The 23,282-nt window shown below is 55.0% G+C and overlaps 6 protein-coding genes across 6 annotated transcripts; all 6 read left to right on the top strand.

Moving 5' to 3' along the window:
- Positions 1 to 845: 845 nt before the first annotated feature.
- On the top strand, positions 846 to 1,643 carry EsH8_V_000587 (aminotransferase class IV-domain-containing protein; the record flags this gene model as incomplete). Its single annotated transcript, XM_083273103.1, has 2 exons — positions 846 to 1,456; positions 1,517 to 1,643. 2 exons carry the CDS (start codon positions 846 to 848, stop codon positions 1,641 to 1,643), a joined length of 738 nt encoding a protein of 245 aa, XP_083125818.1.
- A 1,302-nt stretch (positions 1,644 to 2,945) lies between these two features.
- EsH8_V_000588 (aspartic peptidase domain-containing protein) lies at positions 2,946 to 4,381 on the top strand (the record flags this gene model as incomplete). The annotated part of the gene is made up of 3 exons (XM_083273104.1): positions 2,946 to 3,344; positions 3,394 to 4,263; positions 4,316 to 4,381. 3 exons carry the CDS (start codon positions 2,946 to 2,948, stop codon positions 4,379 to 4,381), a joined length of 1,335 nt encoding a protein of 444 aa, XP_083125819.1.
- Positions 4,382 to 6,588: 2,207 nt separating this feature from the next.
- On the top strand, positions 6,589 to 8,742 carry EsH8_V_000589 (CASC3/Barentsz eIF4AIII binding-domain-containing protein; the record flags this gene model as incomplete). Its single annotated transcript, XM_083273105.1, has 2 exons — positions 6,589 to 7,217; positions 7,269 to 8,742. The coding sequence occupies 2 exons, from the start codon at positions 6,589 to 6,591 to the stop codon at positions 8,740 to 8,742; spliced, it is 2,103 nt and encodes a 700-aa protein (XP_083125820.1).
- Positions 8,743 to 14,713: 5,971 nt separating this feature from the next.
- Positions 14,714 to 17,449, top strand: EsH8_V_000590 (uncharacterized protein; the record flags this gene model as incomplete). The annotated part of the gene is made up of 2 exons (XM_083273106.1): positions 14,714 to 14,836; positions 15,014 to 17,449. 2 exons carry the CDS (start codon positions 14,714 to 14,716, stop codon positions 17,447 to 17,449), a joined length of 2,559 nt encoding a protein of 852 aa, XP_083125821.1.
- A 963-nt stretch (positions 17,450 to 18,412) lies between these two features.
- Positions 18,413 to 19,699, top strand: EsH8_V_000591 (endoplasmic reticulum vesicle transporter-domain-containing protein; the record flags this gene model as incomplete). The annotated part of the gene is made up of 3 exons (XM_083273107.1): positions 18,413 to 18,500; positions 18,606 to 19,181; positions 19,236 to 19,699. The coding sequence occupies 3 exons, from the start codon at positions 18,413 to 18,415 to the stop codon at positions 19,697 to 19,699; spliced, it is 1,128 nt and encodes a 375-aa protein (XP_083125822.1).
- A 414-nt stretch (positions 19,700 to 20,113) lies between these two features.
- On the top strand, positions 20,114 to 22,626 carry EsH8_V_000592 (aconitate hydratase ACO2; the record flags this gene model as incomplete). Its single annotated transcript, XM_083273108.1, has 2 exons — positions 20,114 to 20,158; positions 20,218 to 22,626. 2 exons carry the CDS (start codon positions 20,114 to 20,116, stop codon positions 22,624 to 22,626), a joined length of 2,454 nt encoding a protein of 817 aa, XP_083125823.1.
- Positions 22,627 to 23,282: the final 656 nt, after the last annotated feature.

A 23,282-nucleotide genomic window follows, 5' to 3' on the forward strand; every position in this document is an offset into this window, starting at 1 on the left:
GCCGAAACTTTGCTCGAAGAATTCATGGTACCGGTACTAAGCAATATAGTTGGGGCTGTAGCTGAGGCTGTGGTTGTGGCCTAAGGAGGAGACGTGAAACATCCAAGCTGCATGGGTTGCATTATCTAGTGTAGCATCACCCGTAGTCGGTATCGGTCTTAGCCTTTGGTTCCAAGACTTCAAGAGTAGCCTCAAGCTGGGGGCGCCTTGCCTGGAATCATTGCATAGCCAAGTCGTAAAAGAAAGATGAACAATCCTCAAAGCGATAACATGACACTTTCCCCTTGGCAGCAGTTCGTTGGGCTTCCAAAGTGCTCGTTCTGTAGGACTAACTTGTAGGCAGATGGAAAGTTGAACAACTCCCCAATAAGCAAATAGTCCTGTTGCTTATGTAATCTTGCGGCAGATCGTTTCGGCGCAAGTATTCCCCACTGCTGAGCAATGTGTCTAGGGATGTTGGACCGTGAGTCGGCAGCTCGTCAGAGATGAGCAGTTTCGCTCAGACGCCATTTCAAGTTGAGCAACACTGTCGTTGGAACCCCTCTTCCAGCTTTGCACTGGCTGCGTTTGGATTCAAAAACTGCCGATTTCCCTTTTGCTTCACGCAATTGACATTTACGTTTACACTGTTGAGCTTGCCGAATCGACATTATCTCACACATTGGACAGTCGTTCGTTACCAACATTCAACTACTCAATAATCCTCAGTTAGCCAATCAACCCGACATCCACAGCTTTTTATTGCAATGGCGAACGATTTCCAACTCTTCACCTCCCTTCGGTTCGATCCGAACTTGTTGGGCGTTCATAAAAGGCGTCTAGCAAACGCAGGATGGAACGCCAAAATGACATCGCCTTTTTATATGCTTGATTACCACCGGGATCGGATGCTGCGAGCTGCTACCTACTGGAACTGGACCTTTGCTGTCGAAACCATCTCGGGGCAGGAAGGCTTGCAGCGGCTCACCGAGGCGGTCGAAACTTTTTTGGCCCAGCATGGGAACAAGACCCCGTTGAGAGTCAAAGTTTTACTGAGCTCAGAAGGACAACTCAGTTGCGAAACGTCACAAGTGCCGGCGGTCCCTTTGGAGAACCTCTTCCCAGATCGGCTCCCGCCACCGGATAGCCCCAAAGAGGCCGGTGACCCTTCAGAGGAACCCTTTATGACCGTGGTCATCGACAATATCGAGACTCCGCAGTCAGAGTATACGCACTACAAAACAACGAAGCGAGCCGTGTACGATACAGCTCGAGATCGTGCCAACATCAAACCGACGGACCGCAAAGAAGTTCTCCTTGTCAACTCAAAATACGGCTCCATAATGGAAGGTAGTTTAACTACCCCATTCTTCTGGAGAAATGATCGCTGGGTAACGCCACCGGTGCCTGCCCAGTTTAGCCCCGAGACCGGGAGTGGCGGCCAAGACGGGACCACGCGGAGATGGGCAATCCAACGGTAAGTCATGAGATGCGTAGATTTTGGTAACCTAAGCTGAGCGTTGACTAATACAACCAGTGGCTTGGCTGTGGAAGAAGAAGTCAAAGCCGACAGCATAGTGGACGGAGAGTCATGCTGGGTCAGCAATGGTGTCCGTGGCTTCACTTTTGGAAAGATACGACTCAATAGTGTGCAGGGAACATGAAGTTCAATAACTTCAAGGTTTCTTCTGGGCTACAATCTAAGCCGGTCAAGTTTGAAAGTGCCCGCAATAGAGAATAGTTCAATCTCGATAGCTATCGGTTGGGCTTCACATGAAACGGCCACAGCACCCTTCTTTTCCTCTGTTACAGCAACACTTTGCATTCATCGACGCCGTATACGCCATGCCGGAGTGGAACCTCATGGCATGGACCGGGCATTACCATAATGACATCACATGTTCATCCATCTTCTACCTCTGTCGGCTTGAGCAGGACGCCCCGTCTGCTTCTCGGCTCTTGCGTCGTGCTTGGCAGGGTATCCAGGAGTCTGGGGGGCAATCGACGCCAAGACGGGACATGGCCCGCTAAGCTAATCCTTGCCCCGGCCACCGTGCGGCATTCGTTACATCATCGGCGACGGAGAGGACCTCAACTCTTCGCTAATTTGTTCATCAGATCAATCCCCCCTTGGCTGGCATTTGCGACCCTGACTCTGGTTCGTGGTCTACCTGGCTTTGCATATGCTAGTACCCTCTTGAGATCCAGCTGCTCGTTGGACCAGGAGACCAAGAGCTGACTCCTCGACAGCTTGGGCAGCCGAGCTCTGTCGAAGAGTGTACAGAAAACCCAAGTCCGCTAAGTTGTGGATATACATCCGATGTCTCTGTTCACAAACCGACCAATATTTCAATGTATTGCTCATGTCGGCTCATAGCAGACTCCACTGCCAAACTGGGCCCCCCTTCTCAACTTCCTCATCGGGCTGGACCGAGGGCCGACATGCCAATGTCCCCTCATATAGCTCAAAGCACGGGCAGAAGGTCCGAATGTGCTGTCACGAAAGCTACGTTTCAAGCCTGCAGCTGCACCGCCACATATCCCCTGCCTTGATCAGAGCTGTCACACTTCACTGCCGGCATTGGCTCTTCCATGACAAAACACACGACAGATCCCGACCAGTTCAGTCTAGCTGTCGTCAGCGAAACAAATGGCTTGCGTTTTATAAGAAGTCCCGGCGGGCCAAGGCATGATTTACGTCCCATCTCCTGGTGATATCGTTCCTTCGCATACCAAGCGCTAGACAAACCGGTTTGCTTGCAACACTCACACTTTCGACCCAGTCAGTCCAGCTTCGTATTGTGCCGGGCATCCGAGTTGTCCTCCTTGCTCTCTTTACTGTAACAGGCAGGTATTTAAATCACCAACCTGATCCACCATCTGAAGGCTCGAGCCACTTGACTCGAACCAATTCACCAGGCTCGCCAAATTATCTACAACTCGAAGTTCTTACACAAGCAGCAGCAATGGAAGCATTTCTTCAAACCCAGACCAAATTCAAAGCAGACAAGGGTCTCACAAAGATACCCGTGGTTCTCAATGAGAACTACAAACGTCATGGCACAAGATCCTATGTTCACTTGCTGAACAAGTTCAAATTTGAGCCGACGAAACCTGGCCCTTATGTCCAGACACGAAGAATGGCCCAGAGGGGACTCGCAGCCCCTGGCTTCAATGCGCCAGTTGGTGGTCGAGTTTCCATGACCAAGGTTCTTGTGAAGAAGGCCGATTCGAGCAGTGACCAGCACGGAGATGTTACGGCCGAAGATCAGCAATATGACTCCATGTATCTCTGTGAGGTATCAATCGGGACGCCGCCGCAAAAGTTCAAACTGGACTTTGACACGGGCTCCTCCGATCTCTGGGTACTCCAAAGCAAGACCCTTGACCCGATTGCCGCTAACACAACGCCAGGTCTTCTCAACCGAGCTCGGAAGTTCCCTCCAGAGTAACCACAGCATATTCGACCCGTCCAAGTCGTCGACATTCAAGAAGCTCGACGGGAAAACCTGGAAGATTTCATACGGTGATGGTAGCTCGGCCTCGGGCGACTGCGGCTCCGACAACCTCGTCCTGGGCGGTCTTACGGTCGAGAACCAGGTCGTCGAGCTCGCAAAGGAGCTCGCACCGCAATTCTCACAAGGCACTGGCGACGGCCTCCTTGGTCTCGCCTTCAGCTCCATTAACACGGTCCAACGCGATGGCAACTTCCGGGACCCACAGAACACGCCCGTCGACAACATGATTGCACAGAATGACATTCCCAAAGATGCGGAGCTGTTCACGTCTGCGTTCTACAGCGAGCGGGACGGGGCCAAGTCCCGGTCGTTCTTCACGTTTGGCTGGATAGATGTTGATCTCGTCAATGCTTCCGGGGAGGACATACACTGGGCTGATATTGACAATTCGCAAGGATTTTGGATGTTTTCTTCCGAATCTGCTAGTGTGAATGGCAAAGCTGTCACGCGGAGCGGGAACAAGGCCATCGCAGACACCGGTACAACTCTCGCGCTCGTCTCGGACGAGGTATGCGAGGCGTTATATAATGCAATCCCTGGCGCCAAGTATGACGAGCAGAACCAGGGGTACGTGTTCCCGACAAGCACAAAGGAGGAGGACCTGCCAGAGTTCAAAGTCTCCGTCGGGGATAAGGAGTTTGTGATCCAGAAAGAAGACCTGGCGTTTGCGCCAGCTAGCGAAGGTTTTTGGTACGGAGGCGTGCAGTCAAGGGGATCCAACGAATTCGACATCCTTGGCGATGCATTCTTGAAGTCCATCTATGCAGTAAGTCTAGTGAAGACCAAAGTTTTAGTGAGATGAGACTAACTTGACTTAGGTTTGGGATCAGGGAAACACTAGGTTTGGGTGTGTGCCGAAGATCGAAAAGAAGCAGAATCTTTAACCATTGTGTTTAACTTGAGGCCATACGAGTCGTGGGGAAACAGTTCTCCATCTGGTTCGACAAGGTCTAGCAGAGATGTTCTCTGGCAGGTCATAGACAGTCATAATAAAGAGCCGAGAAGATAATGTTATGAGTTTGATCGAGGACCTATCCGCATTTCTTGATTCACCACTGTTGTAAAGACGTCTTGGGTGTTCTCGGCGACTCGGGAGCGGCATAGACAACTCTTTCGACGCGACAAACCATCAGTGTACGTGCAAGGTCTTGCAAATCAAGTTTAATTTGAAGCGCATGTGATCACTGAAGGCGGGTGTCCTAAGCGGCCCCAGAGGTACAGCACTGGGTTTCATCAGGCGCGCTCTATTTTGCCAAGTGTAGTTTGTTGAATTGCTTGGAGAATAAAAGATCCAGCCGGGAACCTCCGAATTGTCGGCTCTTAGTTTCGAATTATGTCATGCGTCCTACCAAGGTCGAGAACAGGTCGGACTTCAGAAGGCAAGCGAGCTCGTTGACTTTTACTAAGACCATAAAGAAGAAACCAACGTCGCCAGGAAAATCCCACGTGTTTATTTGTTACATTCCACACGCCAACTGTAGAGAGAGCCATGAGTTCCGCACCGGAGATGATTTCATCCGTAGACCAGAGTCCGATGCACATACACGAAACCCCGAGGCAGGACAACATCTGCAGTTACCTGCCAGCCTGCCTGGGGTGAATCATTCGAAGAACAGACGTCTGGGCATACCATGTCGCACCTGGATTTCCGAACCCTTGAGACTCTGTGTCTACTGTTCAAAGTCGGCATTGGCAGCACAACTGTCCACTGGTTGGTGACAACTGTGCGGTGCGGCGACTCTTGGCTCTAGTCCGGGCTTGTTCTACTCGCAACCACGAGTTGCCATCCCATCCCTAGGTTGAGGAGACATTCTAAGCACGGCAAGCAAGGTTTGGCACCGGGCTAGCCAAATCCTGGACTGTCCCAGCGTTGAGGATTTGAAACGGTATGCCGGGACATCACCCTGGAGGTTGCAAAATGTCAGACTACTAGCGACGCATCGAACCCCCAAATGGCCCAATATGCCCTCCCATCCCCTGGGCAAGCCTCGTGGGTTGTTCGGCACGACGAATGGCAACACAAAGAGCAAGACTGGCTGGCATGTTGATAGGACCAGAATTTGTGGGCGTGGAAATCCATGCCCAAAAGGAATGAAAGGGACGGTAGGAGAGTTCAGCTTTGGAGTAGGTGCAGCGCAGCGGGAGACAAGCACCTCTCGAAACAAACCCCAAAGCGGGTCCATCAAGCTCTGTGACGACCCTGGATTGGTGGAGAGGTGCATGGTGCCGACTTGGAGCACCTCACAGCTGGGAGGGTACGGTTGGGTTTAGTGGGCAGCTCTGCTCTCCACAGCGGGCACGTCCAGCTGGTCCAGGCCCCAGAACGGCCTTAAGCAGCGTCGTACCCCCGGGAAGCCGGTTCCAGGAGGGGGTCCTACTGGCTGGAACTGCACTGGAGTTTGGGGTTTGGAAGGACCACGGGGCGCCCAACAGTGGGCGACAAGCACAGCCAGCACGGCGGCGTGCCTCAGCAGCTCCAGCCACCGGCCGGAAAATAAAAATAAAAATAAAATAACACCACACTCGAATCTTCCCGACCCGTTTGTTGCGTCTGCGAGGTGGCCCGTCGTCCGTCCGTCTTGTCTTGTCGTCTGGCCGAAATCCCTCCCTCCCATTCTATCATCATCACCATCTCCACCCCTGCGATTCCTCCTCGCACCCAAACCCTCCCCCTCCTATTCCAGACTTCCCCTTCGTCTGCTCTTTCATTAGAAGCAGAGAGGTCAGAGGAGACGATACGGGTTCAGCTCAGCTAGTGCACGGCATTGCGGTCTTTTTTTCGCTGTGCTCTGCTCTGCCCACTGCCCGACAAGCTGTGCTGCTGCTGCCGCCGCCGCCGCTGCTGTATTTTATTTAATACGCCTTCTTGGCCGTCTGTTTGCCCATCGCCCTCATTCTTCGCCAACCGCAGGGCGGTCCTTGCTTTTACTCTCTTCCATTCACGACTCCGGCAAGCATCGCATGATTGCCTCGACATCGTCCCGCCTCTTCCTCCGCTCCTCGAGCTCGCCCTACCCGTCGACCTGAGCATCGCCCTACTAGCTCATCAACCCCCAGGAATAGGTACAGGTAGCTCCTAGCAAGCTTCATCATGGCGGCCCCTCGACGCAGAAAGATTGGTCATCGACGACGCATCGAGGATGAGGAAGACGGAGAAGGTGGACCCGAGCAGCTCGACCTCGATGATGACTCCCTGACCGAGGGTTCCATCATTAGCGATGACCACGACCATGGCAACGACAGCGATACGAGCAATATTGACGAGGCATCTCCCGTCGCCCCAAATGCAAGGAAATCGGCTGGGAATGGAAACGCGAAGCCTGCCGGCCGGAACTCTTCCACTTTGGCCCCCCAGGCGACCAGCAAGGCCGTCGCCAATGCCGATGAGATGCTGCAAGATCTCTCCGTCAACGAAGGGCCCGAGTCCGTTCAACAAGCCCAGCTCGACGGTGCTGCATCACCGCCCAAGTCTTCCGCCCCTCTCGTCGTGAGCTCTCATTCATCTCGCCCCGCGGAGCCCGTCACTGAACGCCGTCGTCGGGAACACGAGGAATACAAGCGGAGAAGGGACGAAGACCCCGCCTTCGTTCCCAACCGAGGGGCCTTCTTCATGCACGATCATCGCCATGCCGGACCCTCTGCCAACGGCTTCCGGCCCTTCGGGAGAGGACGAGGACGTGGTCGAGGTGGAGGCATTGGAGGCCCCTACGCACCCATCAAGTATGCTGCCCATCAGGAAAATTATTGTCGTTACCCGGCTAATCCGCGCAGTCAACTGCACAGTCCGACCGATCCTCTGACGAGCGGCCAATGGGCACACGATATGCATGAGGCCGTCACCGAGCCGCCGCCTTCGAGACCACCAAGGCACTTGCCCGTTAATGATGAAGGTCCGGCCAACGGTAACGGTTTCATCCCAACATGCCCGTCCAATGCCACGCCCATCAACAGGACTTTGTCAACTGAACGGCATATCGGCAATGTGCAGGTCAGAGTATCCCTTCCTGTCGCGGGCAAAGCCCCGGCGGCGTTTGGAATGCCAGTCAAACAGTACACCAAGCTTCCCGATCATCGACCGCCCCTCCGTCGTGACAAGCCTGTCCGCATCTCCCTGCCCGACAACCTACCCAAGTACATCTTCCCTGCTGTCGACCGATCCTTCATCTTTATCCCTCGGGCAATGCGACCCAACCAACAACGAACTCGCGGCAAACCCCGTTCCGGTCTTGGCTCTATGGGAGGCTTCTCTAGACGGACCAGTGTCTTTGGTGGCAGTTACTACGGCAGCGCCTACTCTCCAAGTGTTGCTCTTAGTCGGCGCTCCTCGCTGGCGCCTGATGGACGGGATTATTTGTTCTCGCCTACAGGTTCTGTCATGTCGCGACCTACGATCCCCGTTGAGAACCCCAGACCCGTTGTTCGGCTGCCACCCGCAAACCGTCCTGACCAACCATTCATCGGACAAGATATCAATCCCTTCCAGCAGAACGAGACGTCTATCAGCGACCTGCCGCAGCCGCAAACGCACCCGTTGCCCCAAAAGCCTGCGTTCCAGGAAAACCGGCCGAGCCAGATTCCCATGCACCAGCCCCGCCCTCAGAAAGCAGTCTCGGTCACGAACATTGAATCGCCGACCCTAAACCAAGGCCCGCAAGCTTTCCAGCAGGCGTTCCATCAACAGGTTCCTTTGCAGGTATCGAACGGCATTCCTCAAGAAGCCCACTCGCGGCAACCGTCGTACCCCACGCAGCACTCTGCGGGCACGCCTCTGTCCCAGATTCCCGAGAGGGCAATCCACGCTGCTCCTTTCCAGCCGAACACCTACCAGCAGCAAAACTTCTATAACCAGCCATACCCCATGATGCCGCATCAACAGCCGTATTATTATCCAGGACAATACAGCGGCAACAACATGGGCCCGTCAGCCACGGCGTCGTCGTTCGTTCCAACGACACAACAAGGCGGCCAGGGACCAGGCTTCCCTCAACAGACTCAGGCGGATCCCGCGGGCGCGCAAGGAAACGGACAAGCACCGACTGGACCCAATTTGGTGGCCCAAGAAGTCAATGGCATGGTGTACTACTACGATGCGACCCAAATGCCACCCATGAGCTCTTACCAGGGATACCAAGCTCCCCCGCAGTTCGGCCCTGGTGTCGGTGGCATGGGCGGAATGGTCACGCCAAGTCCGGATGGTTTCTATTACCAACAATCAGCTCCCGGGATGGTTTACTACTCGCAATAGGGGCATGGACAGCCATCTCTCTAGGTCCTTCGTTCTCTCCAATGCCGTCTCCATAATCCTTGTAATTCTCATTGTCGGCTCTCTAGTCGTCTCTATACCCTCTTCACGTCGGACGGCTGGGCGGAGGCAAAGGACGGGAGGAAGTCCGACCAAAAACTCCATGATTATAGTATTGATAGGACTGGGTGCTCTTGAGATCTGGGTTGAGTCGGCACAATGTTGGGAACGGGTTTGCGAGGTGCTATTGTCCACCATTGGGCTATGCGAGGGTTGCCCCTTTATGCCCAACACGCCTGCGAGCATTCATTAGGAGGAAAGGTCATGGCCATGGATGGAATTGAGGCGAGAGGCGGTCAACAGCGCGAGAAGATCCATGGTTCTACAACTTCGTCACCTTTTTTTCGAATTCAAGATGTTCCTTCCAAACCCTCTCTGTTACTTTCCCCCGGGTTTCCTTTGCTTAATGCGGTTGGCGTTTACGAGTTTACTTTCTGCTGGTTGATGGGGTCTACAAACTGGTGTTCTCTGGTGCTGGAGGGGGGAGGTCTCGTGTGTGCGCGCGCCGTCTTTTGTTTCTTGGTTGGTATTCAGCGTCTATACATTTTCTCCCCCGTTTCTTCAACTCAACATGGTCAAGGTTTACCTAGACGTTCCTTCATTTTGCTGCGATGGAACTCTGACAGGGCCATTCATTCCCTTTCTTCTATCTTGCCTATGCTTATCATGACCTAAATGATGCCTAGACCTCCCTCCCCCACTCCACTTTTTTTCTCCCGTTCACGCTTTTTTTCCTTTCTTCCACCGTCTTGTTTTTATGTCTTCTGGTCTAGGCAGTGCATTCTTGGGGATATCGCGATGGGACAAAAAGTTTCAAGTACTTGGATGAGGAGACAGGCGGGCTGATAACGGAGACGGGAGGACAGGAAAGGGAGGCAGGCATAGGGGCGGGCGAGGGAGGGTGGGAGAGGTAGATGGGCCTGGAAATAGCCATGCTCTGCCTCTTATGTGGTTTGAATCTCACGTACCCCTACGATAGTGTATGCTGTTTGCCCGGGCCGCCGTTGTTCGATCTAACGATCTGCGTACTTCGACGCGGCGCAGGGCGGTGAGTTAGAAATGGAGCGTTATCGTTGTTGTCGTGCGGTTCTGTGTGTCCCCTTCTTCCTCCCCCTCCCGTCTCGTGATTCCGAATTCCATGCGCCGTGATGATGTCGGTCTTGCAGCGGAGCCGACGAAAGATCTCGGGCGCTCAACGGGCGCTCTTTGCCGAATGGATTGGGAGGATTCAGCGACGCCCGCGAACCCCCGACGAAATCCTGCGGGACAAGCTGACGGGAGATGGAAGTGACGAAAGGGAGAACAAGAGGGATACACACCTCCCCCTCTACCCCTCTCCTGCTCACTCCTTCTGGTCGTTGGAAAGGGGGTTATGGTATTCTATTGTACGGGGAGCGGGACTTTTCGTCAGTGCACACGCCAAGATGTTCAGAACGAGCCTTCAAGAGAGAAGGAGACCATCGGGTTTCTGAGGAGCTGGGGGTTGTTCGTCATCGCGAGTTTCGTGATAGGAGTCAATCTTGGAAGGGAGCTGTGTAAGACTGCAGATACGAAGCCTCATGATACACCCCCTCCCCTCTTTTCTTTATCCGCATCCCGTCTCCCATATGTGAAGAAAGATAGGGCCGCTTTCGTAGACGTCCTGAAACGTACAGATGCAAAGAACCAAGACCACATGCAAGGAGTGTGGATTCGACAATCGGAAATACCCATCTGGCTGGTTCTGCCACAGAGGTTGCACAGGCAGGATTAAACGGGGGACATATGTAGTAGTCCTGGGGTAAGGTTACGTATGCCCATCCCGTACTTTGCATGCATATCCTACCTTCCTCCCCCGATCATAGGTAGGAGTTTGATCACTCTTGTTGTCAGGCACAGCAGGAACACGCGTTCGCAGCGCCTTTTCCAGTCAGTCCCCTTACACGCCTCTCTGAGATGCTGCGGTCCCTTGCCAAGTCTGCAATCCTGAAACAAGCCAGCCCAGAACCGGACGATTCACCTCCCATCCTTTTTGCAAAAAAAAAAAGGTCTAAAAAGGTGAGGAAGACATAAGGCGACATGACGTATAGGTAGTTCTAGGCCTTTCCTTTGTTGCTTTCTGCTTCGCCTCGCAAATCCCCTGTGTTGGGAGGGGGGTGTGCAGGAAGGAAGAAAGAGACTTTTTTTAAGGTTTGTTGATTGGGCGCCACGGCCAAAATATCCATTGGGACGACTTGCGGAGGCTCAAAGGCAATCTATCTGTACCTTTCTGTCTGACGTATTCTGCGCCCTCGATGACATTGGGTTGTCGAAGAGGCGGCGGGGTATCTGGAAAGTCACCGCTTGCGCGGTAGACGTGGTGAGATTTGGTCGGCTGGTCGGCTGGTCGGCTCCAACCCGGGGGTCTTGGAACTTCGGGCCCGGGAGGTTGCTCCTCCCACCCGGATTGCTCTTTTGGGGAAATGGGAAACCACCCCCTCTTACCGAGGGATACTTTACTTTTGGTAATTTTTTGCTTGACACCCTGCTGTTATGACAAGCAAAGCAAATGGGTTCCGAAAATCAGTGGCATGGCATCCTTTCTCGGCGGCGGCAGCAATAGCCTGGCTAACTTTGACGGGAACCTCGGAAAGGCGGGGGATTGAGTTTGCATGACTTGCAGCATGAGCAGCTGGTGCTAAAAAAGGTAGCGTGCAGTCTAGCTTGCGATAACCTGCACTGTCTTTGCTGTAGAGGGTATGGAAAGCTGTACACTCGGACGTGAAGGAATAGGCTCTCGAGCAGTGCGTCCCCACCATCTGTCGATCGGAACCATTCGACCAACCAGCCAAATACCAAGGTCAAAGACAGACTGAGACTAACTGGCCTCCCTGCCTGCCTGCTTCTCACCGAGAGCTCCCCCGCCTCCCCCGCCTTCGTCAAGGGGGGGCTCCCTCGTTGGTTCGCCGCCGACGTCGCCGTCGACGATGAGCTGTCATGTCGAATTCGCTCCCTTAGGCGGCACATCCTTCGGTGACTGTTCGGTGCCAACCAGCCTCCAAGCACCCGTCCATAATTTAGCTCACGGACGCTTGTCAGAGAAGGTTGGATGCGAGGTTAAAAGTGATACCCGGCAACTTTGAGGGATGAGGAGCTTGGGAAAGCAGGGCGACTGGACTGGACGCTGGCTAAGACATGGACAGACAGGTCGGGGAAAAAAGCAGCTCGGCTTGCTGGCTGCCGGATGTTGATTGCTGTTCATTGAGTTTAGAGAGGCTTTCTGGATCCGCGACGGAAAAGGGGACCACGTGAGCGAGTCAAGAGCTGGTGGCTTCGTTCCTGTTTGTCCACTGCTGCTGTCTTGTCTAACGCAAGAGTCTCTGATAAGCCCCAGCGGGACTGGAGACTGGAGGATTGCGTGCTGCGTGACTTGCGGCAGTGGTGGCTACTTTGAGTAAGGAAGCGGCTCAGGTGACGGGCGAACAGACTCCTCGCAGCGTTGTTGACCCGCCCCTCCACCCACGCGGATCGAGACCGCCGCCCATGCTGCCGGCTCGCTAAGATCGGTGCGGCAGCTGCATGAGGTTGGGTTCTACAAAGCGTTGGATAACGCATCAAACCTTTAATGTTCGTCTCGATGCCCTTGGTTTCCTTCCTGCGGTGCACCAGAAATCTGTAGCGACTGCATAGTCGACGGCGAGACACTCGCCTACTGGACACCAGCACTGGGCACCAGCACTGAACACCCCCAGGCCAATCCAGGCACAGGGGCTGGGAGTCGGAGAAGTCGGGACTTGTGTTCCTGTCTTATCGCCAAGGAAGATGACCGACTGACCGACTGACCGACAGGCGGGCCATGCAACTATGCAGCAAGCTGGTGGCTCCGGCATCGCGATTCGTTGCATGATTGCCCGGCATCGACAGCGTCGGTAGTGTCGAGAGGACGAGCCAGCATGGTGACATGGCACGTCTGAACGCGAGATGTCATGTAAGAAGGGCAAGTGATAGAAATTAAGGAGGCAAGGCGAAGTCCGGCGAACGAACCACTACGAATGCCTATTTTGCGGTTTTTGCATAGTTGGAGTGAGCACCGCATAGTAAACATGGGAACATGTCGCGTCGAGGCTCCAGTTCGCCTCATTCCAAGTCTGGTGTTTACAGGGCAGTCCCCCGTCATGTGCCAATGGGCTCTGGTTATTGCGTCTTGCCCAGGGTAACTCGTAATGGGAGGGGGGACAGAGTCAGAGCCGGGGGGCGTGTAGTGTAGGTGTGTGAATCTGGCTGGACAGGGGTGGGGGGAGGAAGAGGCAAAGATAGGAAAGGATTCGAAATCCAAATCCATTTGAGGAGCTTTCGTCAGTCCCTGGTAACCTGGACAAGGCGAAGGACGAAGACGGAGACGAGTGCGATGACTCGACGACCGGTTCATCCAGAGAAAACGTTGGATGGGCCAGATCTCGACGTCGACGTTGAGATTGTGGCGAAGAAGGTTGGAGGAGCTTCCATTGATGGGATTATGCGTTGCCGGCTCGCTCGTTGCCTTGGCCGGAGGATTTTATTTGATTTGATTTTCGTTTCCATTTAATTCTTTAAAATTTTAATTTTTTTGGTTTTTAGGAAGAATACTTTTTTTGGGGTCTTTCTCTCCATTTCGGTTGACCGCCTCTTTCGAGTTTCTTCCACGGCCGATTATTCAGTTTTGCCGCCGTGGTGTACGAGTCGGGCTGAGCTGAGCTGTCGTAGGCTGCCTGGTTTGCTTGCCTGTCTCTGCCGGCGGTGACATGTGAGCGGTTGTGGTTCCCGAAGAGCGAGCATGGATAGCGGATGGCGAGGGAGAGGCCAGGCTTGCTAAGCAGCGACGGCGTGCGACTTGAGAGGCACTACCTTGTCCTGGCACCTGGACATGGGCTTGGTTAGCCGTGTCTCGGGTCTCCCATGGTGAAGGCTACCACTGCAAGCGTATTCTGGCCCAGCCGTCCCCCTCCTTCCAGGCAAGGTTCCTCGGGAGCAGTTCGCACCTCTCGCCCTCGCCTAACAGCGAGATGGTGTCACGGCTCAGCGGTCTCTGTATATCGGTACCTTTGAAGGCAAAGCCAACCAGCCAACCAGGCGGCGCTAATGGCCCGCAGCCCCCCTCTTTTGTTGCCTGGGGAAGGCCAGCAACACTAACCGTGACCCTCGGGTCGTGGTACCCACCCCATCTCCAAATCCACTCGTCGCCATTCAGCGGATACCTGACACCGAAGAGCAAGAGGTGAACAGAGCGTCAAGGCAGCGAGTGACGCTACCTCTTCCTGCCTGCCTACCCGCCTTCCCTTTCCCACCGCCTGGTCCCTCTGGCCCCCTTCCTGGCCACCACGGTTTCGGCATCCTGTCCCTGCTGTGGCTGCTTGTACATAAGTGGCTCCTGGCCCCCCCTTGTACCCTTCCCCAAAGTCACCTGCAGAAAGCTGTTTGTCGCTCGCTCGCTGCTCTCCCACTCAGTCTCACACATTTCGAGGTCGACACACCTTCCAGAGACGCATCATCCGCCTACGCCTCTCCACCTCCGCCTCCACCCTCCCACTCCCAAGTCTTGCTCGGGTCTCTCCTTCCTCGTCCGCTCACCTTCTTACTCCACCTGACGACTAGGCCCCCCCATCATCCTCCAACTCACTTATCTTTCCCACCCCATCCGCCCGATTGATCACTTCACCTCTCCGCCTTCCACCCGGCCAGTTCTTTGTCGCTTCTTTTTCTTTACATCAATTGTCGACAACTGCAGCCCATCAACCCCGGCATCCATCGACATCCCACCCGAAGGACGACGCACTTTCCACACCGACCGAGCGAGTCTCGTGCACCCTGCGTAGCCGCTCAGCAGTGAAACACCCGCCAGAGCCGTCGTCCCCTCCCTGCCCGCCGACCGCGAGCTTCCTCTTCATCCGTACTCGGGAGTTGCTTCGTATCATTCAAAATGGCTTCCTCATCAGCAACATCGCCAGACACGCAGGTCACCCTGAAGATCAACTTCGATGGCATGACTCGTCGCCACAAGCTTACTCTACGGGATATGGGTCCTAGCACCCTCGAGGAGAGAGTACGTCATTCCCGCTCCTTCCGCTGTCCATCAGGCCGCTTTTCTCGACACGGCTGTGTTTTGAGTCTCATCGAGACGTCTCGCTCGACACGTTGTCGAGTTGGGCGTCTTGGCTGTTGCCCACGAACATATCGTGCCCATGATTGAATGAGTAGGCTAACTCACTGTTCACTGCAGGTTCGCTCTCTCCTTGCTCTCAGCCAAGATGCCAACATCGTTCTCGAGAGATATTCTGACTCAGCCGGTTCGTACATCACCCTCGACAAGCAGAACGTCTCCGTCTACAAGCAACTTTACCGAGCCGCAAAGGCGAAGCAAAAGCTCAAGCTTCGTGTTACAAAACTGTCCGAGGAGAAGACGACTCCCAGGCCAGTGTCGGTCGAGGATGTTCCCGAGCCCACCACCCCCGCTGCCCCCTTGGTCAAGGAGGAGCAACAGCCCGAAGTCGCCCCAACACAACCCCTGGTTGACCTTAGGCAATCTAGCACCATCGATGCTGAGCCCAAGCAGGAGCTGCCGACCAGCGACATCGGTGCTGATTTCGAGGCTTCTATCCTAGCTTCTCTCCTGCGAAGACACGCTAAGATCAACGACGATGAAGCACCGGCAGCAGCCTCGGTGGATGTTCCTGTTTCCGAGGGTATTACAGCCCGTGACCAGTGGTTTGCCAACGCCGCTACTACTGACAGCGCACCCACACGGTCATCCTGGGGTCGCTGCCCCGCTTTGATGCACCCCAGCACCAACTTTGCCGTTTGCTGCAACAGCTGTGACCAGACGGTCCCTGAAGCCCACTACCACTGCTCCACGTGCGACGACGGTGATTTTGATCTTTGCCAAAACTGTGTCGACCAGGGCATCACCTGCTACGGCGCCGACCACTGGCTCATCAAGCGGGTCGTCAAGAACGGCCAAATCGTCAACAGCACCACGGAGACCATCGCTCCCAAGATCAAGGCCAAGGAGACAGTCCAAGAGGCGGTCAAACCTGCCGTCAACATCAATGAGCTCCTCCGTCCTGTTTTCAACACCGCTTTGTACAGCATGCGCACCTGCAACTGCTGCGTGACGGAGCTTCCCGAGGCCAGCTTCCTCCACTGCACGTCATGCGAAGACTTCGATTTGTGTCACGCATGCTTCGAGAAGGACCTCCACGGCCACAACCCCAAGCACCCCTTCGTTCCCGCCGTTGAAGGAGCCCACGTCCCCAGCCACATCCAGATCAAGCTTGCCCCCGGCCGCAACCAGAGCCACAATGCCATCTGCGACGGCTGCGACAAGTACATTGCCGGTGTCCGACACAAGTGCCTTGATTGCCCTGACTGGGACTACTGCGCTGACTGTATCGTGAACTCTAAGTTTGTTCACCCCAATCACCGCTTCGTTCCTGTCTACGAGCCTCTGCAGGAAGTCCAGAGCCGTGCCATCAGCCGTTCTGTGCACTTCGGCATTTGCTGCGATGGCCCCCTGTGTGCCCGCGCCCACAACGCGCCGACCTACATCGCAGGTGTCCGATACAAGTGCACCGTGTGCCACGACACCGACTTCTGTGCTAACTGCGAGGCTAGCCCAGCTAACACGCACAACAAGACCCACCCTCTTGTCAAGTTCAAGACGCCTGTGCGTCACGTTACTGTGACTACCACTGGCGAGCGCGGAGACGGCCAGCGCATGCAGCAGATGGGTGATCGCAACATCCGCCGCACAAGCTCCCGCTCCACGGAGACTACTACTGTGACCGCCTCCATCAACGTTGTCCAGACTGTCGTCGACGTGAAGCCCACGGAGCCGGCTGTCAAGGAGGAGGTTGTTGAGAAGACCCCCGAGCCTGAGCCTGAGATCAAGAAGGAGGTCGTTGAGGAGAAGCCGGCTCCCATCGTCGAGAAACCTCTTACCGAGCAAGACCTTCAGGCTGTATTCGTTCGTGATACTGTTGCAGACGGTACTACCCTCCCGCCGAACCATGTTTTCGAGCAAACCTGGGTTCTCCGCAACGATGGCGATGTTGCATGGCCCGCTGGCTGCTCCGTCAAGTTTGTCGGTGGCGATTACATGGGTCACGTCGACTCTAACCACCCCGCCGGGATCTCCGAGCTTGTGTCTGCTTCCGAGTCCACTGTCTGCTATGCACCCCTGGCCCCCGGTCAGGAGTTCTCTTTCAACGTTCTTCTCCGTACCCCCGCCCGTGAGGGTAAGATCATCTCTTACTGGCGCCTGACGACCAACGACGGTTTGAAGTTTGGTCACAGACTCTGGTGCGATGTCAGCGTCCAGGCCCCTAAGTCAGTCGTTGAGGAGGTCAAGGAGGAGGTCAAGGAGGAGATCAAGGAGGAGCCCAAGGAGGAGCCCAAGGAAGTTGTTGAGGAGATGCAGAGCAGCAACATGATCTTCCCCAAGCTGGAGAAGGAATCGCCCGTGTCTAGCATCCACCGGGAGGCCAAGATTGAGTCTGTTCCTGCCACCAGCTCCGAAGCGGAAGAGTTTGAGGACTGCGGCGAGGAAGAGGAGTGGGATGCCTCCGATGACGGTTTCATGACCGACGAGGAATACGACATCCTGGACGCCTCTGATGAGGAGTTCCTCGAGGAGCAGCAGCGGAGACTTAGGAAGTGAGCTGTTTTCGGCTCGTCTAGTTTTATTTTACCACTGGATACGGAGTGATCGGTGGTCTCATTAGGGGTTCTGGCTTTCCTTGCATGTCATTTTCACAGGGTTTGGGGGTATTTGATTTCATTTGTAACCTGCTACCAACGGCAGTGAGACGGTGGCCGGTGGTGGCACGCGCTGAGCTGCTTCATCGCTGGCGGTAAACGTGACGGACCGATCACTCGTCTTTCAGGTTAGGTCGAGGCGACGCTCGTTTCATGACACTCTTCATGACAGATTACAGATTGGCACTTGTAGGTTCTAGGCAGCAATCAATTGTGACTATTCCAATTTATACATAATATCGTGTCGTTTGGGCATCCGGAGTGACCGAGTGAATGAGTAGGTAGGCGTTAATGGCCTCGGTATCCGGATCAATGTCTTGGTTGATGGTGGCCGGACAGGTAGCTCTCCAGGGATAGAAACGGCGCGCGCACACAGCCTGACTGCACCCCACTGTCGGAAGCTCCAATGCACACGCCCCGCTCAGTCCACCTGCGCTAGTATCGGCACCAATCATTCTGGGACCCCTGGACAGGGGCCTGATTTGCGGATAACTTTTGGATAAAGTGTCCTTAAGACTTTCTGCTGCAGACTCACCCACTTCACGAGTGTTGCGCCGAGTAATCTGACCAGCTTGCGAGGTTGTAACTTTCGACATCTTCCTTCTTTCCAACTTCAGTGTCATTCCTTCAAGCGTTTTGGATTCGCAAAACGAGGCATGCGGTAGCGGGACTAGGTTTTGACGGCGGGCACTTGCATCGAGCCGAAAGTATTACACCCCGAGGAATCGCAGCGAGCCTCGCGACGAAATCGACCAACAAGGAACCGACTGGCTTGGGGCGTACTAGCGATTGCTTGCCACCTGAACCCTCTGATTGGAGGTACTGGGATTCCTTGACGAACCGGCCGACATATTTACAAACAGCCATGATGAATGGCTGGGACGAGAAACACCACCTCGATGAGGATACCTTTGGGGCAAAGGGGAACATTGTTAGCGCCTTTGATGCCTTTCGTAAGTTGTCCAACCCTTCATCGCCGAACCTCTACTATGCATAGCATGGCGTTGCGGCCTCGGGGCCAGTCACAGGATTGTTCGCTGACAGGTCTCTCCTCGTAGCCAAGGCGAAACCGCAGTATGTGACGCGCACAGCGGGCGGCGGCAAATGGACTGTCTTCATGGCGGTCATATCTGTTTTCCTTTTCTGGACCGAAGTTGGCCGCTGGTGGCGCGGCTCCGAGACGCACACATTCGCGGTCGAAAAGGGTGTCGGACACGAAATGCAGATCAACATGGATATTGTCGTGCGCATGCACTGCGATGACCTCCACATCAACGTGCAGGACGCGGCGGGTGACCGGATCCTGGCAGGAACTATGCTCAAGCGCGACAAGACGAACTGGTCGCAATGGGTCGACAGCAGCGGTATTCACCGCCTGGGAAGAGACAGCAAGGGCAAGATCGTGACGGGCGCTGGATGGCAGGAGGAGGAGGGCTTCGGCGAGGAGCACGTCCACGACATTGTCTCGCTCGGAAAGAAGAGAGCCAAGTGGGGGAAAACGCCCAGACTTTGGGGCGAGGGTGACAGTTGCCGCGTCTACGGTAACCTGGACGTGAACAGAGTGCAGGGCGATTTCCACATTACGGCCAGAGGACACGGCTACATGGAATTCGGGGAGCACTTGGATCATGCTGGTACGTTCGATGTTTCTCGTCGAGTCCCGCGACTGTAACTGACCTTCTTCTCAGCCTTCAACTTCTCGCACATCATCTCAGAGCTATCCTTCGGGCCTTTCTACCCCTCGCTGGTTAACCCTCTGGACCGGACGGTCAACCTCGCCAAAATCAACTTCCACAAGTTCCAGTACTACTTGTCGGTTGTGCCCACTGTCTACTCCGTCGGCAAATCCACGTCCAACGCCATCTTCACGAACCAGTACGCCGTCACGGAGCAGAGCAAGGAGACCGATGATCACAACATCCCTGGCATCTTCTTCAAGTACGACATTGAGCCGATTCTGCTGTCAGTGGAGGAATCCAGAGACGGGTTCCTACAATTCTTGTTGAAAATTGTCAACGTAGTCAGCGGTGTTCTCGTTGCCGGTCACTGGGGTTACACGATCACTGAGTGGTACAAGGAAGTTATGGGCCGACGGAGAAGAGAGAGAAGCGAGGGCTTCATTGGAACGAAGACCTCGGAGTACGACCAGTAGAGAAGCATGGGGCATCGACGGATGGATCATTGTGGTATAGGAGTTTAAGGGTTGTGTATAGATATGCATCTGGGATGGGGAAATTATTTCTTTGCATTGGTCAGACTGTCGGAATAGCAGCAATCAGAAAAGTTGTCATCCAAAGGAACTTGTTGCACGCTTGCCTTCGCTGAGAATGCCAAAAACCGGCGTTGAAAGCGGCTCCGAGTGATTGTCTGCCGTGCAGGGATATGCCTCGGCGCTGCCATCAGTATCGGAGCGAAGCCGGCAGTACAGGGGTCTTTTGGGGCCGCCCCACACTGAACAAACTCCCCCAGACTTTCCAATCCGACATCGCCAATTTGCAATCCCAAAATTTCCACACCCCGCTACTACGACTCACACACAGCCTTTGGAGGGAGGTGCGCAGCGACAATGGCACCAATTGAGCTTGCCAGTCGAACTGGAGGCGCCGCGAGGGTAAGAAACATTCGTCTGCCGGTTTAACAGCACAAGGACGAGAGCTGACATGATTGCAGCGGCTCCTCACCCGCACGCGACCTTTCCTTACCGCACCATCATGCTTGCCGACCAGGAGAACATTCGCGACCGCTCAGGATATTGAACAGCAGGATGCTGAGATGCGCAGGCTTCTGCCCAAGTCTATCAAGCCCGACACCTACCGCAGGCTGCACGACAACCTCCTGAAGGTCCGCAACGTTCTGGGACAGCAGCGCCTCACCCTTGCTGAGAAGATCCTCTACAGCCATCTGGACAACGTCGAGGAGTCACTCCTCACAGACACGGACAATGGACGCAACATCCGCGGCAGTGCCAACCTGAAGCTCAACCCGGACCGAGTCAACATGCAAGATGCCTCGGCGCAGATGGCCTTGCTGCAGTTCATGTCCTGCAACCTTGCGAAGCCTGCCATCCCGGCCAGCATCCACTGCGATCACTTGATCGTGGGCTCCAAGGGCGCCGAGAGCGATCTTACGGACGGTATAAGTGTGAACAAGGAGGTCTTTGACTTCCTCGAGTCTGCTGGACGGAAGTACGGCATGGACTTCTGGCCCCCCGGCGCGGGCATCATCCACCAGACGGTTCTTGAGGTCTATGCTCTTCCGGGTATCATGATGCTGGGAACCGACAGTCACAGCCCTAACGCTGGCGGTCTGTCTACTATCACCATCGGAGTTGGCGGCGCTGATGCTGTTGAGGCTCTTGTCGGCGCTCCCTGGGAGCTGAAGGCCCCTCGCGTGCTTGGTGTCAAGCTGACCGGCAAGCTAAACGACTGGGTGTCCCCCAAGGACGTCATTCTCAGCCTGGCTGGCAAGCTGACCGTCCGCGGTGGAACCGGGTTCATCGTCGAGTATTTCGGCGAAGGCGTCGAGACTCTCAGCGCCACCGGCATGGCAACAATTTGCAACATGGGTGCCGAAGTCGGCGCCACGACCTCCATTTTCCCTTACACTGCTGCCTCGGAACGGTACCTCCTCCAAACCCGCAGAGAGGCTGAGCACCGGGCCCTTGACGGCTACAAGAAATGGGGAAGCTTCGACTTCAGAGCTGATGAGGGCGCTCAGTACGACCAGGTGATCGAGATCAACCTGTCCGAGCTGGAGCCCCACATCAACGGCCCATTCACCCCTGACTTGGCAACCCCCCTGTCTCTCTTCAAAGACACTATTCAGCAAGAGCAATGGCCCGAGGTCCTATCCGCCGGTCTCATTGGTAGCTGCACCAACAGCTCCTACGAGGACATGACGAAGGTTGAGAGCATGGTTAAGCAGGCTGAGAAGGCTGGCTTGAAGCCCAAGGCCCCCTTCTACATCACCCCCGGCAGCGAGCAGATCCGAGCTACTCTTGAACGTGATGGCACCTTGAAGACGCTGGAGGGCGCTGGAGGCATTGTTCTCTCGAACGCCTGTGGTCCTTGCATCGGTCAATGGAAGCGCCAAGATGACATTCCTAAGGGACAACTCAACGCCATCCTGACTTCTTACAACCGTAACTTCAAGGGCCGCAACGACGGTAACCCGGGTACCATGAACTTCTTGGCTTCTCCCGAGATCGTCACGGCCATGGCCTACGCCGGCGCGACCACCTTCAACCCCATGACGGACAAGCTGCAGACCCCCGATGGAAAGGAGTTCCGCTTTGAGGCCCCCCGAGGTCTGGAGAACCCCAAGACACCCTTTGAGTCTGGCGTTGCATCTCTCCAGTCTATCTCGCCCGACACACACAACCCCGACATCAAGGTCGCCATCGCACCGACCTCCGAACGTCTCGCCTTCCTGGAGCCCTTCGCACCCTTCCCCGAGGGAGATATCAGTGGCCTCAAGGTCCTCGTCAAGGTTACCGGAAAGTGCACGACTGACACCATCTCGGCGGCCGGTCCCTGGCTCAAGTACAAGGGCCATCTCCCCAACATCAGCACCAACACCTTGAACACTGCTGTTAACAAGGAGACGGGCGAGGTCAACGCCGCCTACGACGTTGACGGCTCCAAGCACACCATTCCTGAGCTTGCCCAGAAGTGGAAGGAGCGTGGCCAAGAGTGGCTTGTCGTCGCTGAGCACAACTACGGCGAGGGCAGCGCGCGTGAGCACGCTGCCCTGCAGCCGCGGTACCTTGGCGCCCGCGTCGTCCTGACCAAGTCGTTTGCTCGCATCCACGAGACCAACCTCAAGAAGCAGGGCGTCGTGCCCCTGACTTTTGAGAACGAGGCCGACTACGACAAGATCGCGGCATGTGACGAGGTGAGCACGGTGGGCCTGTACGAGATGCTGCAGAACGGTGGCCAGGGCAAGGTTCAGCTTCTCGTTAAGAAGAAGGATGGCTCAGAGGTGCTGATCCCAACCACACACGCTGTTACCAAGGACCAGGCTGGTTTCATTCTTGCGGGCAGTGCGTTGAGCATGCTTGCTAAGCGCAACCAGGCCTAAAAGACTAGTGTTTAGTTGATGTGGCGGTTTTGTCTGAATTTAAATAGACGTGAGGGTCTTGGGGCTTTTGATAAACCTGGTTTGTTTTGTGTCTTTCTGTTCTTGCTTTATAGGTTGTTGTTCCAACGGCGAAAGAAGTGAAGACAAAAATTGACGGTTGTATATATTCTGCTGTGTCCTTTGTTTTGTTTTTTTTTTGGGGGGGGGGGGGGGGGGGGGGGGGGGGGGTTTCTAGAGAGTAGGTAGGGTTGTACACCAGAAGAGAAACGTTTGGAAATGCAGTGCGAATTGACTGATATTGTGGGATTTCATGGCATCGGTAACGAGGGGTGTCCCGATCGTCTACACTGCATCCTTGACGATTAAGTTTGCGTTTGACTTGGTGTTTTGATATGTCGGGGATCAAAACGTGAGCAACATTGGGCAGTTACATACACTCACTGACTGTGTATTGTTTCTCGATTACCCTGGCTCTCTGGACTGATGAGGGCTGCCAATGCATCGTTCATGAGATTACTGCCAGTTCCCTCTCTGCAATGACCGCGGCCGCGATAATGCTTCCTCGTGGCATTGAGGAGAGTACGCCGTGCAAAATCAAAGGATTCGCACGACGGGTCAGGGCGGGGATTGCTCCGATTCACCATGAATCTCTGCTA

Source organism: Colletotrichum jinshuiense, chromosome 5 (assembly GCF_051148585.1).
Source record: "Colletotrichum jinshuiense chromosome 5, complete sequence".
Lineage (NCBI taxonomy): Eukaryota > Fungi > Ascomycota > Sordariomycetes > Glomerellales > Glomerellaceae > Colletotrichum > Colletotrichum jinshuiense.